Below are 13,998 nucleotides of genomic sequence, written 5' to 3' on the forward strand. Positions count from 1 at the left end.
TCCTTGTGACTTTCAAGTTCCATTACTCTTCCTACCTCCATAAGGGAGGCGTTCAAAATTTGCATCTTCTGCTGTTCACATCAAATAAGGGTAAGAATTTTTATTTTTTTCACTGTTTTTCATTATTTTTAATTAACTGTTTAAACTATAAATAACAGTATATCCTTTAAACTATTGTTAACAGCTCGCGGCAGTTTGCGCTCTTTTCTCTTTCTTGGTAATTTCAGCCGCTCAATGGAACCAGGAAACCACACTCAGATTCCAGAATTCATCCTTCTGGGGCTTTCTGAGGAGGCAGAGCTGCAGCCCCTCCTCTTTGCACTGTTCCTCTCCATGTACCTGGTCACCTTCACTGGGAACCTGCTCATCATCCTGGCCATCGCCACAGACTCCCACCTCCACACACCCATGTACTTCTTCCTCTCAAACCTCTCCTTTGCTGACATCTGTTTCACATCCACCACCGTCCCAAAGATGCTGATGAACATCCAGATGCAGACCAAAGTCATTACATATGAAGGCTGCATCACTCAGATGTACTTTTTCTTGCATTTTGCGGCCTTAGACAACTTCCTCTTGGCAGTGATGGCCTATGACCGGTTTGTGGCCATCTGTCACCCACTGCACTACACGGTCATCATGAACCCAAGATCCTGTGGCCTCCTGCTTCTGGCCTCCTGGGTATTGTCATTTCTGCACTCTGTATTAAATGCTTTAATGGTTTTGAGACTGTCTTTTTGTACAGAATTGGAAATCTCCCATTTTTTCTGTGAACTTAATCAGGTCGTCCAACTTGCTTGTTCAGACACATTCCTCAATGACTTAGTCACGTATTTAACAATTGGAATTCTGGCTTGTATTCCACTCACTGGGATCCTTTTCTCTTACATGAAGATTGTGTCCTCCATTTTGAAAATTGCATCAGCGGGGGGCAAATACAAAGCCTTTTCCACCTGTGGGTCCCACCTCTCCGTGGTCTCCTTGTTCTATGGCACCAGTCTCACGGTTTATTTCTGTTCTGCTGCTATTGACAACCCCAGGGCCACTGCAATCGCCTCCGTGATGTACACTGTAGCCACACCCATGCTGAACCCCTTTATCTACAGTATGAGAAACAAGGATATAAAGCAAGCCTTAAGAAAACTTGTCAGCTGAGAAACATCCTATATCACAGAAATCCATCCTTAAGTTTAGAGAGCTACTTTTGAAAAACAAAATTCAAAATAATTAAAATCTGTATTATACTTTACTCACTTCTAAATGTGCTTATCTACATAATTCAATGTCCTTAATATTTAAGACATAATATGAAATTACTTCCTGTGTATATTTTAACCTGTATTTACTTTAACCAAATCTTCCCTTACACGGGCAATTCCTTCAGGGTGCCTTCAGCTTTCTTTAGGAAAAAGACGTTTCATTACTAACCATCGAGGAGTAGCATGCAAGTATCACAAAGGACAACTGTTTATTACTATCTTGAACCATTAAAACCTGGGACAGAAATTCTGTGATTCCTATCACAGAAAGGATCCTATCATGAGGTGTCCACAGGCTCAGGTATCAGGCAGCAAAGAATAAAAAAATCATACCATTGTGAATTAGGATATCCACTCCAACAAGGTTCTGATTAGAAACTCCCACTCAGTAAACAACTTTGTCTTAAACGCACTTTCAGTGCATTTAAGAAACTGAACGACTCTCTTGGATTAAGGCTGAAGTGCCTGAATGCGAGAAGAAGCAGATGAATGGCAGGTCAGGAAGGCCATATAGTATTTCAAACCCTCTTTATTTTAGTGACATATCTTCATGTAGCAGGCATGGTTCTTCTTTTTTGAATGAGCACTATTGATTGACCTTTTTCCAACCCTAAGTTTTGTGAAACTATTGTCCAATCACTTGAATATTGGATCTTCACAGGTCAACAATCTATCAAACTGTGTATTTTGGTCCAAAGCTCTCCTGTACATGTATACTTTCTTTTTCTAAAGAGTATTTAAAATTCTGCAACATTAGCCAAATTAACTTATCAAATAGTTATCACATACCCTAAGGAGGTAATCTATTTATTTATTTTTAATCATTTTATTGGGGGCTCCTATGCCTCTTATCACAATCCATATGAACAGTCTGAGGTAGTTAGTTTATTGTGCCAACCTGGCCGATAAACATATATGGGATTAATTGAAGGACGGAGAGATAAATGGCTCAGCAACCATTGGCTTTCTTGTCCCTTGCTCTTTGATCATCGAACCACTGTGCGCCTGCCTTGCTTGTTCTGTGCCTCAATTTGCAAGCTACACTACCTAGGGGATACCTAACCCGTGGACTCTAATTTGAGGTTCCTTCAAGACCTGCTTCACTATGCTACTGGAATTTTCGTCTCTTGAGCTGGGGACTGTTGGACCCTCTCATCTGGCTGACATCTGGTGCCCTGCCTTGCTGTTTGCTGCCTGTTCCAAGACAGCCTGAATTGCTTACTCAAGACTTTAAGGGCTGCCAGTGTCTCACAACTCTCTCACGGGAGTGAGTTGCACTGAGCTATTTGTACTGCTTTATAATTTAATTCACTGTTTATTTCTTATGTCATACATCTATCAATCTGTGTATATATATATATAATTATTAGCATTCTGAATTTATTTCTGTAGAGAACACTGTCTAACACACAGCCACTGTGTCAAGCACATTTGTACATTTGCTGCCCTCTTCATTCTCAAAACATTTGCTTTCTGCTTCAGCCCTTGGTATCAGTTCCTCATTTTTCCCATCCCTCCATGCTCCCCTCTACCGTATGAACCCTTGATAATTTATAAATTATTATTATTTTGTCATATCTTACCCACTATCTTCACCCAATTTTCTGTTGTCCATCCCCTAGAGAGGAGGTTACATGTAGATCTTAATAATCAGTTCACCCTTTCCACACCACCCTCCCTCCACCTTCCTGGTATCACCACTCTCAGCACTGGCCTGAAGGGATCATCTGTCCAGGATTCCCTGTGTTTCCAGTTCCTATATGTACCAGTATACATCTTCTGGTCTCGCCAGATTTGCAAGGTAGAATTGGCATCATGATAGTTGGAGGGGGGGGGTGCGGGTAGGAAGCATATAGGAACTACAGCAAAGTTGTATGTTTCATCATTGCTACAGTGCACCCTGGCTGGCTCATCTCTTTAGGGAGGTGATTTATAATGTTCCCATTAAAAGCCTAATCATATCTCTTAAATGGATTACTACAACTTGTTTACCATACTGTGCTTGGTGGATTTTGTGTTTCTGGAACACATCACTGAAATTTCAAAAGCCAACAGGGTCACCCACACTGAACAGGTTTCATTCAGGGAGCTTCCAACTAAGAATAGAGTACGAGGGATTTGCAGCAGAGAAGAGGACAGGAGGAGACATCGGACAATGTAACATATGACAAAACAATAATAGTTTATGAATTATGAAGGGTTTATGAAGTAGGGGGTGAGTGGGGAGGGAAGGGGAAAATGAGCAGCCGATATTAAGGGCTCAAGTAGAAGGAAAATATTTTGAGAATGACGATGGCAACAAATGTACATATGTGCCTGGATGTATGTATGGACCATGATAAGAATTGTATGAGCTCCCAATAAAATGATTTTTTAATTTACCCTGAAAAAAAAAGAATAGAATAGAATACAAGGGAGGAAGCAGCTGTCCACTTCAGAGGAACTGACCACTAAACCCCTTATGTACAGCATCAGGACACTGTCGCGTACTGGAAGCCTAGTGAACAGAAGGAGAGCTTTGTCAGACAGAGTGTCAGAAGATGAGCCCCTCAGGTCAGAGGGCACTCAGAACGTGACAGAGGAGGGGCTGCCTTCTCCAAGTAGAGTCGTCTCCATTGCCAGGGACGGTGTCAACGCTGCAGAGCAGAGCCTTCCAGATCTCCATTGGCTGATGGGGCATTCTTCAAAATGGGGAAGAAATATATGCAAAACTACCTTCATAATCAGAACTTGGGATGTATGAAGTAGGAATCTAGGAAAACTTTGAGTCATATAAATGAAACGTGGCACCCAAAGATCGAGGTCCTAGACATGAATGAGCTGCAATGGACCTTTAGAATCAAAAAGGCGTAAGGTTCACTGCGCAAGGAATGACACCATCAAGAGGAAAGGTGATGAATTGTCAGAAAGGATGTCGCTCTCTTTCTTATTAATATAAATCATTTGTGGAGGACTCTGACAGCTCTTATAGGAATTCAGGTGTCAATTATGTCAAGCACATTTGCATATAGGTCGCCATTATCCTTTTCAAAATATTTGTTTCTACTTGAGCCCTTGGCATCAGCTCCGCTCTTTCCCACCCTCATGTGAACCCTTAATAATTACAAATTATTATTTCATAACTCACACGATCTGCTGTGTCCCTTCACCAACTTTTATGTTGTTGGTCCCCCTGGGGCATACATTTATATCGATCGTTGTGACTGGTGTCCCCTCAGAAAGGATATTTCAAGAGCTATCTTGAAGTGCAATGCTATCTGTGATAAGATTATAATGATCTCACTTCAAATAAATCAAACAATACAGCTAATATTCCAATTTATACACCAACCAGGAGAGCTAGTGATGCTGAAATTGAAGAATTCTGCCAATGCTTCCAGTCTGAAATAGATAAACATGCAATTAAGGAGCATTGATAATTGTTGGCAATTGGGATATTTCATATGAATGGGGGCATATGACATATGACCTCTGGTGTCCCTCCTCACCCAACCCACGCCGGCCAATAAAACCCGGGTGATACAGAGGTTAAGCACTCCTATAGTATGCTAGAATGCATTCCCAGGGGAAGCAAGGTATCTGGATATATTTATCTACATATTTATCCATCCATCTGTGTACCATATCACACTAGTACAAGTGTGAGAAACTCTCTTGATACATATTATTTTTCCTATCTCTCTCGCTCTCTCTCTCTCTCTGTGTGTGTGTGTCTCTATAGCCATATAGAGAGATGGAAAAGTGAGTAAGCACAATCGGGCTCCAATCCGTGGGTCAGATGTTTAACTGGAGTCTTAACAAGATCCAGTAACTGCTGTGTTTGGCAAACCAGGAAGCAAGAAGACCACCCAGGAAGCAGAAAGATCACAGGATGGTTCAGGTACAGGTAGAAAAAATCAAGGTCAACACGTCAGGCTTCTGCCTGCTGAGTAAAAAAATCCAATGTTGGCAGTTATATGGCAGGCCAATGATAGCTCCCAGATTGTAAAGCAATATAGCAGGCTGCTGGCTCAAGGCCAAAACACCAGGGTCAATGAGACAGATGCAGGATCGAGATCCAGCAAGAAGGAAGCTGCAAGTCCACCTACAAAGTCTGCTTACATAAGAGTAGGCCACACCCCTGAGGAAACTACTTCTCAATTGCAGCAGAGCTATGACCTGGGTGATGAGGCTCTCTACTCCCTCATCCTCCTACATCTGCTTTACCGTCCACAGTAAATTCCATCATGGAATTATTTAGGTTTGGTCCCATCAGGAGGAACCACCAATTGCTCTACTGCTAAGAATTCTGGCCCAAACACGTTGACACAAAACCAAAGGAACGCAGTTGCTAACATACATTTCAGCAGTTTGAAGTCTCAAGTCACCAGTTACTCTATGGGAGAAAGATCTGGCAGTTTGTTCTATAAAGATCCCAGCCCGGGGAACCTCTGTGGAGTTCTGCGCTACCCCACAGGTCACTCTGAGTCCAAACCGACACCATGGAAGTGAGTTGAATGCGCTTTCTTCCCCACTAGGTATAGCTTTCCAAGAATGACCCATTCTGTATCATGTAATCCTGCTTCATGGTTTCTCAATGACGAACAATCATCTATTGAATGTCAAGGCCACATTGTGTTCCTCTGTTGATGGACATTTGGATTGTTTCTACCAGTTAGTACTTCTGAATAATGCTTCTGTATGAATTCACATACCAGAGTTTGTTTAAATACCTCTTTTTAATTCTTTTGGGGCAGTACCTAGCAGTGGAATTGCTGGTCACTTGCTAAACCTAGGGATAACATTTGGAGGACCCAAAGATCTTCACAATATTTGCACCCTTTCCCCCCACCAGCAACATGTGAGGGCTATATGGGAGTGGTGGAAAAGTTTGTGGCAAAGTTCCATTAATTATTTTTTCAAATATTCCACAAACTTATTGAAGCCTCCTAATAATTATTGATGTATGAAAACATGCAAAACAAACAAGCAAACCACGAAATAGAAAGAAACACCAGATGCAAGGCACTGGGGACCCTTTCATCTTAGACCTTCTATTCAGGCTCTGTGGGGGATCCACACACATGTGTTTATCATCCCGTGCAGTGATCAGGTAGGTAGGACTTTCATTGATGCTGGCAGGCCAAACCAGAAGAGTGAAGGAGGGAGTTCACCTGTAAAGAACAAAAAGCTCCCTGAAGCAGATACCAGTCAGGCCCAAGGAGCCTCTTCCCTGGCACACTTCTTCCACTCGCCGTCCTCCATCTGTTGCCTTAAATGGCTCCTTCTGAGAAAGATTTGCCCTCTTCTCTCCTCACGTCTTCAACTAGAGTGGATCCTTCTTCAATACCTCTTTCCATTCACAGAATAGAAAGCTACCAGGTGGACAGATTCCCTTTCAGACACCACTTCGTATGTCATATGTGTCATTGATTTGAATTACCAAATCATTTTCATAGATAATAATATGACCCTGTGAATATATCCACATGGTATGTGAAATGTTATTATACTATATTATTGATCATTATATTATACTTTATTATGAAATAAAATTTGAGTAATATCTATGAGCTATCTTAGGGACATTGTGACACTTAGGCATAATGGAGACAGTCACTGAGAATATTCTATCAACTTATATTCCAACACCCTCCCTACAGGGATGGCATTCCATTTACTCAGGGTGTATTATCAATTAAGTGAAATAAAAGACATGGTAAAAAACAGTAGTGATGTCGTGGGGCTCTATGTGATCAGAAATGTTTCATAAAACCCTGGAATCTTGGTAAATAATGTCCAGCTGTGTTCTTTGGGTCTTTGGAGAAGGAAATGCATCTCCGAGTGATCATTAGACATTACCCTGCATGCTGGAGACACAGCACAATAGAAATGACCGCCTTCTGGGAAGAAGTAGTAAGAGTGGGAAAAGCTGTACACGGAGCTCCACGTTGTCTCCCAAAGGGTCAAACTGGCACAAGTTTGAAATTTGTTCTCTTAGCTCCAGAGAAATAAATTTCCCAGGGAATGTAAGACAAAAGAATACTTCATTAACGAGGCCCAAGGGATTTCATCCACTAGAGCCAAAGGACTGTAAATACTTCCTCTGCACTGACCCAGATCTCCTTGATTAATCTAAGGTGATGAGAAAACACAATTGTACCTTCTATAAACCTCACGAGTGGGTCCATCTCCATGCTCTACCTGGGGACACAACCTCTAACTTTAGCAGTGGCACATGGGAGAACCAGCACTAGTAAAGTCTTCTCTGGATGAGGTGCAACATCACAGGAGCCCGAAGATTGGTGATGTGTGATGGCCCTTTCTTATTGGTAGTGCCTGTAGGGGGATCAACAGGTATAACAAATAAAAGCAAGTTTAATGGATAAAGTCCTGATAAGTTAGAGTCTCTGGTTCTAGAGACTGATTCTGGCTACATGACAATGTCTTCTTTCTCTGATGTGTCTTCCCCGGTGCTGGCTCTCATTCCTGCAACCTCCTTCTCTCAGCAGCCTTCCTTGCTTCACTGCATTAACGTGTCTGTTAACATCATTCAAATATTTGTTCACAGTGTAACTCACAGAACTCTTAGGTAGCATTAAACTATAGTCCGAACACAAAGAAACAATTAGACAGTTTCCCTTCTTGCAAGTATCTGACAATCTCCGTAAGCTAACAGACGGTGTGTGCTTATCCCGGCTCTGCAATCCTACTGAAATGGATCATGATGTTGTTGTCATTTCTGGGGACTTTTAGGGAAGGTTTCACAGAGAGATGATGGTCACACTGAGCTTGGTAGGTGGACACAGGAGGGGAGTAATGTTGAGATTATGAAAACCATATGATTTCCATTGGAAATTGCACATAATATTTAATACCTGATGAACAATGAAAACAAGGAATGGAAAGTGAAGCATGGGTGTGGACAGGGAGGCAGCAGTCATGTAACACACAGCTGTATATTTTCCTAAGGAAGGACAACTCTGAAATTAGTGGCGAGTCAAGGCAGAATTAGCAGCACAATCTGTCTGCAGTCAGACTTGCCTTGGAGACATTGCTCTGGTCCATGTGCAGAGCAGACTACTGCTCCTGTGAAAACCGTGGAGGGATGAAGAATGGGAAAGGCACAGTAGATGTAGGAGATGAATCTGTGAGGTTTTGAGTTTTAATACATCCAAATTCGACCGAGCAATATAAGGCAGCTAGAAATTTTTAATAACTTTTAAAATTTTTATTTAATTTTTTAAGTAATTTATTTTTTAAACTCTGCCATAAAATTAGCATCAGAATTTGGGTTTAAGAGATGCAGAATATGCAAGTTATAGCTGTGATTTTTCTAGTCTAAGGCAAGTAGTGAACTCTGGGTCAAGTTCACAGTTTGCTGTGTTCAAGGTATTTGCATAGGATTCATTTTAACATTTTTACTTAACTTTACTCTTTCAACAGTTTTTCTAATGCTAATTTCTTGTAATGTGTTCTTCTTTCTTTCAAATGATTGTGTTAAGAGCCCATCCAGACATCACACCATTCCATAGTCATATCAAACAATGTGGTACATCATCAGTTTCAAAACATTTATTTCCTTCTTGTTCTTCCTGATGTCAGCTCCCTCTTATCCGCTTCCCTGCCCTCATCTAGGTCCCCTGCCAGCCCCAGCAGGAACTCTCATTCTCATTACTGTCTCTGACCATGACTGAGATCTAGCAATCACCTGGTTATCCAGCAGAGTATAGTAGAGATGACCATAGTAGATGAAAATGATAAATTTGACTTCAATGGTTAAAATCTTGTCATTTGATCTCTCTACTGTGTGCTCAATCTGGTTGTTAGTGTTTTTTAATATTGGCGATATTTTCATACCGGGATTTATCTCTGTTGTATTTTGTCATTGTTGGTAATTCTCTTGACTCTTGGTTATGTATTTTCTTATGTTCTGTGTGACATGCAACCCAGCATGGGTGAAGCTCTAGAGGTAACAGGTGTGTTTTTCTGTTATAGAAAAATTACAAATTCAGTAAAGACACTTCCCGTAAACCTTTCACTTAAATGCCTATTTTCATCTCTATCCAGAATCCTGCATTTATTTGTCAGACTTGCGTGGACTCCTGTGACTGTGACAGGTTCCCTGATATTTGTCCTTGTTTGATGCCCACGCAAGTGGTGACATCTGTCCGTGAACTATTTGGTAAAATGTCTCTCACTTGGCAATTGTCTGATGTTGGTCTAATGAGGAGCTTGGAGTTTTGGAGTTTAAAATTATTTAAATTTTGTTTTCTTGGTTTGGGGAAGAAGACCACAAGGGTTAAGTATGAACTTTATGCATCAGTTTGTCAATAGCTATCCACTGGTTTGGGTCTTGATTAGAAGTGCATTTAGTATATGGATCTAGTTGGGAAGGTTTTACATTTCACAGTATTGCTGATCCTTCCTATTCATGAACAGAGAATGTCTATTTATACGGTCCTTTCATTTCTCTCACGGGTATCATGTAGTTTTTGACTATGAATTTTTTTTGCATTTTGATCTATTATTGCCATGGACCAGAATTTCATGTTGGTATGTTACTGTTCATTATTGTTAAGCAAACATTTATTGGAGGTTTTGTCTTTATTTTGCAAGCTATCATTTTGCTCCCCTTATTAGTTTATGTTTCTGGCTGTTTCTTCGGGTTTTCTACATGGACAGTGAGGTCTTCTGTGAACAGAGACAGCTTCATTTCCTCCTTCCCAGTCTGTGGGGTTTGTATTTGTAACATTTGCATTATTGTGCTTCTTGGGACTTGCATTTAAATAAAAGTATTCAGAGAGGATATCCTTTTCCTGTTATGAATCCAAAGGGAAAATGTCTAAATTTTAACCATTAAACATGACCCTCGTGGTAAATTTCATAGACGTGCTCTATCAAGCCAACTTTTAAAGCTTTTTTTCAACTTTGGGTGGGGGTGGGGGTTAAAAAGTAAGTAACAATTTTGAATGCTATCAAATGCTTCTTGTGATTGGATCTATGATTTCCTGTCTTTGGTTGATGTTTAGTTTTTCTAAATTTCAGTTTTTTCTTTGACTAGTTGATATAGGATGTTACATAAACTGATTTCCAAATTTTGAACCACTCTCCCATTGCTGGAATAAATACCATTTAGTTGTAATATGTTATTCTTGTCATACATTGTTGGATTCAATTAGTATTTGTTGAAGACTTTTTGCATTTATTTCATGGGTATTACTGAGTCATAGTCTTCCTTTGTTATATATTTGTATCTGCTTTTGATATGACTCACTGCCTTCAAATCTATTCTGACTCACAGAGACCCTATAGGACAGAGTATAACTGTCCCCATGAGATTCCAAGACTTTGACTGTCTTTGGAGCAGAAAGCCTCATCTTTCTCCCACACAGTGGTTGGTGATTTCAGACTGCTAATCTTGTTGTTGCAGCTTAATGATAATCCACTCTCCCACCAAGACTCCTGGATTTGATATTAGGATACTGCTCATGTCACAGAATGAATTAGGAAATATTCCCTGTGCTCTTGCTTTCTGAAAAAGATTATAGAGAATTTATATCATTACTATTTTTTATAGTTTGTAGAATCCACTAGCATGTCACCAGTATATTAAACAATGACAGTATTTAATATCAAAATGATCCTCAAAGGCATTGAATTTTGGAAAAGAGTGAAAAGAAGGTTTTTTTTAATCCTCTTCCATTTTCTTTTAGTAATATTTCAATCAATTAATAATATTTTAATTTTATATTTATAATGTGATCAAAGGAATGCATTTTTATCAGATATATTAAAATATTTATCTAATTGGTTAAGTCCACTATTTTTATTTTTCTTGGTATTGTGGGTTTAGAACTAGGTAATATAACCTTCCTGTGTCTGATTTTTACAAAGCTTGTATTAATTTCCTTTCTTCCCCTATTGTCTCCTTCAATCCTTCCTTCCTCTCAGTAGACTGGCTTTCTACCACATGGCAGAAGATGGCCACAAATAAATCTCTGCCTGAGGGATTACTGGTCTTTCAAAGATCCAAAGACGGGTTTGGGATTTTTGACTCTCAACAAAGTTCTCATAGGTGAGTGAAACTGACTTTTTTTTTTTTTAGTACTTTTTTAATGTTGAATTGGCTCAGCCTCCAAAAGACAACATCATAGATCAATATGGAGACAGCAGGAGTAGTTATCAGTAAATGAGATACACGTTGAGCAGACACCTTAAGCTGCCATCTACAATCCAAAAAGGGAAATACTATACCACCTAGAAACTGAGGGAAGAGTAACTTTTATGGAAACCTGTATATCGTTCATGTACATTATATTAGTATATACCAATCACATTACACTGCATGACATAACAATATTGATGCTGTCAGCTGTCACCAAGTCAACTCCATCTCTGGATGAACCCACTTGGGCAGAGTAGAACTGGGCTTTGGGATTTTCAAGGCTGTGACCTTTGGGAAGCAGATCACCAGGCTTGCCTTTAGATTCCTCGAGTTGATTGTAAATGCCAAACTCCTAGCTAGCAGTCATGCGCTTGCTCATTTGCACCACCTAGTGGCTCAGTAAAATACAATTGTATATGATATAATGTGGTGTGTAATAATAATACCAACAAAAATAATGAATAATGTTTAAGTTCTTTATCATGGAGTCTATTGCGACCTCATAACCATCTCATCCCATATTCCCGTCATTTTAAACTACAACTTCAGTCCAGATTCCTTTTTTGCCCCTCAGGTACACCATCCACCGTGGTGTCAGAGGGGTGAGGAATAGTCCTGTGTCGGGGGAGCACAGGCGCTGTCTCTGTACAACGTGTTCTTCTCATGACTACCATCCTGACTGCATTCAGGTTTCTGCTGTGAGCCTCAAGAGATTATACTAAGAAGCATTTCCTTTTACTCTGTAACTGGCTTATGTCTTAGTGTGAATTGTTTGGTTTACACACCTGACCAGCATTCAAGAAATCATACACATTCTGATTTAACTCATCCACTGAAATCCTCTGATGTACCACAGCTTATCCTGCTGCCTCTTTCTGTTTCCTGTTTCCATTCCTCCTTCCTCCATAACCCTCTGAATTTTGTCCCTGGGAAAGTGCTGCCCTCTTGACCTTACATAGTTGATTACTGGCACATGGAGGAGAGTTCTGTTCCAGACATGACTGCTGTTTGCATGCTCCATGAGTCCATTGGACCAATTGTTTCTTTGGGACTTTCAACTTCCATCGCACTTCCTACTTCCATAAGTGATGTGTTCAAAATTTGCATCTTCTGCTGTTCACATCAAATAAGGGAAAGTATTTTTTATTTTTTCATTGTATTTTTTCACTATTTTTAATTAACTGTTTAAATTTTAAATGACAGTACATCCTTAAACTGTTGTTAGCAGCTTATGGTAGAGTTTGAAATGCTCTTTCTCTTTCCCAGTAGTTTCAGCAGCTCCATGGAACCAGGAAACCACACTCTTGTTCCAGAATTCATCCTTCTGGGGCTTTCTGAGGAGGCACAGCTGCAGCCGCTCCTCTTTGCACTGTTCCTCTCCATGTACCTGGTCACCTTCACTGGGAACCTGCTCATCATCCTGGCCATCACCACAGACTCCCACCTCCACACACCCATGTACTTCTTCCTCTCAAACCTCTCCTTGACTGACATCTGTTTCACCTCCACCACTGTCCCAAAGATGCTGATGAATATCCAGATGCAGAACAAAGTAATTACATATGAACACTGCATCACACAGATGCATTTTTTCTTGCTGTTTGCGGTCTTTGACAACTTCCTCTTGGCAGTGATGGCCTATGACCGGTTTGTGGCCATCTGTTACCCACTGCACTATATGGTCATCATGAATGCAAGATCCTGTGGACTCCTGCTTCTGGCCTGCTGTATATTATCGTTTCTGCACTCTCTATTAAATAGTTTCTTAGTTTTGCGACTGTCTTTTTGTACAGAATTGAAAATCTCCCATTTTTTCTGTGACCTTGATCAGGTCGTCCAACTTGCTTGTTCTGACACCTTCCTCAATGTCTTAGTCATGTATTTAACAATTGTACTTCTGGGCGGTATTCCACTCACTGGGATCCTTTTCTCTTACACGAAGATTGTGTCCTCCATTTTGAAAATTTCATCAGCTGCGGGGAAATACAAAGCCTTTTCCACTTGTGGGTCTCATCTTTCTGTGGTTTCCATGTTCTATGGTACAGGTCTCGGTGTTTATCTCAGTTCTGCTGCTATTGAAAACCCCAGGGCCACTGCAATCGCCTCAGTGATGTACACTGTGGTCACACCCATGCTGAATCCCTTTATCTACAGTCTGAGAAATAAAGACATAAAGCAAGCCCTACGAAAACTTGTCAGCTGAGATACATCCTATATCACAGAAATTCATCCTTAAGTTTAGAGAGCTACTTTTGAAAAACAAAATTCATAATAATAAAAATCTGTATTATACTTTACTCAGTTCTAAATGTTCTTATCTACATAATTCAATCTCCTTAATATTTAAGACTTTATATGAAATTACGTCCTGTGTATTTTTTAGCATGTATTTACTTTAACCAAATATTCCCTTACACGGGCAATTCTTTCAGGGTGCCTTCAGCTTTCTTTAGGAAAAGACGTTTCATCACTCACCATCGAGGAGTAGCATGAAAGTATCACAAAGGACCACTATTCATTACTGCCTTGAACCATTAAAACCTGGGACAGAAATTCTATGATTCCTATCACGCATAGGGTACTATCATGAGG

At 40.2% G+C, this 13,998-nt stretch overlaps 2 protein-coding genes across 2 annotated transcripts; both read left to right on the forward strand.

Annotated features, from left to right (window-relative positions):
• Nucleotides 1-333: 333 nt before the first annotated feature.
• Nucleotides 334-1,155, forward strand: LOC142453171 (olfactory receptor 7A5-like). The gene has a single exon (XM_075554260.1). It carries the CDS (start codon nucleotides 334-336, stop codon nucleotides 1,153-1,155), a length of 822 nt encoding a protein of 273 aa, XP_075410375.1.
• Nucleotides 1,156-12,688: 11,533 nt separating this feature from the next.
• On the forward strand, nucleotides 12,689-13,609 carry LOC142453233 (olfactory receptor 7A5-like). Its single transcript, XM_075554385.1, has one exon. The coding sequence runs from the start codon at nucleotides 12,689-12,691 to the stop codon at nucleotides 13,607-13,609; it is 921 nt and encodes a 306-aa protein (XP_075410500.1).
• Nucleotides 13,610-13,998: the final 389 nt, after the last annotated feature.

This window comes from Tenrec ecaudatus, chromosome 1 (genome assembly GCF_050624435.1).
Source record: "Tenrec ecaudatus isolate mTenEca1 chromosome 1, mTenEca1.hap1, whole genome shotgun sequence".
In the NCBI taxonomy this organism is placed as follows: Eukaryota; Metazoa; Chordata; class Mammalia; order Afrosoricida; family Tenrecidae; genus Tenrec; species Tenrec ecaudatus.

What these genes read in the sequence shown, in the direction of transcription:
- LOC142453171 (XM_075554260.1), top strand. Translation starts at nt 334, where the DNA reads ATGTACCTGGTCACCTTCACTGGGAACCTGCTCATCATCCTGGCCATC.
- LOC142453233 (XM_075554385.1), top strand. Translation starts at nt 12,689, where the DNA reads ATGGAACCAGGAAACCACACTCTTGTTCCAGAATTCATCCTTCTGGGG.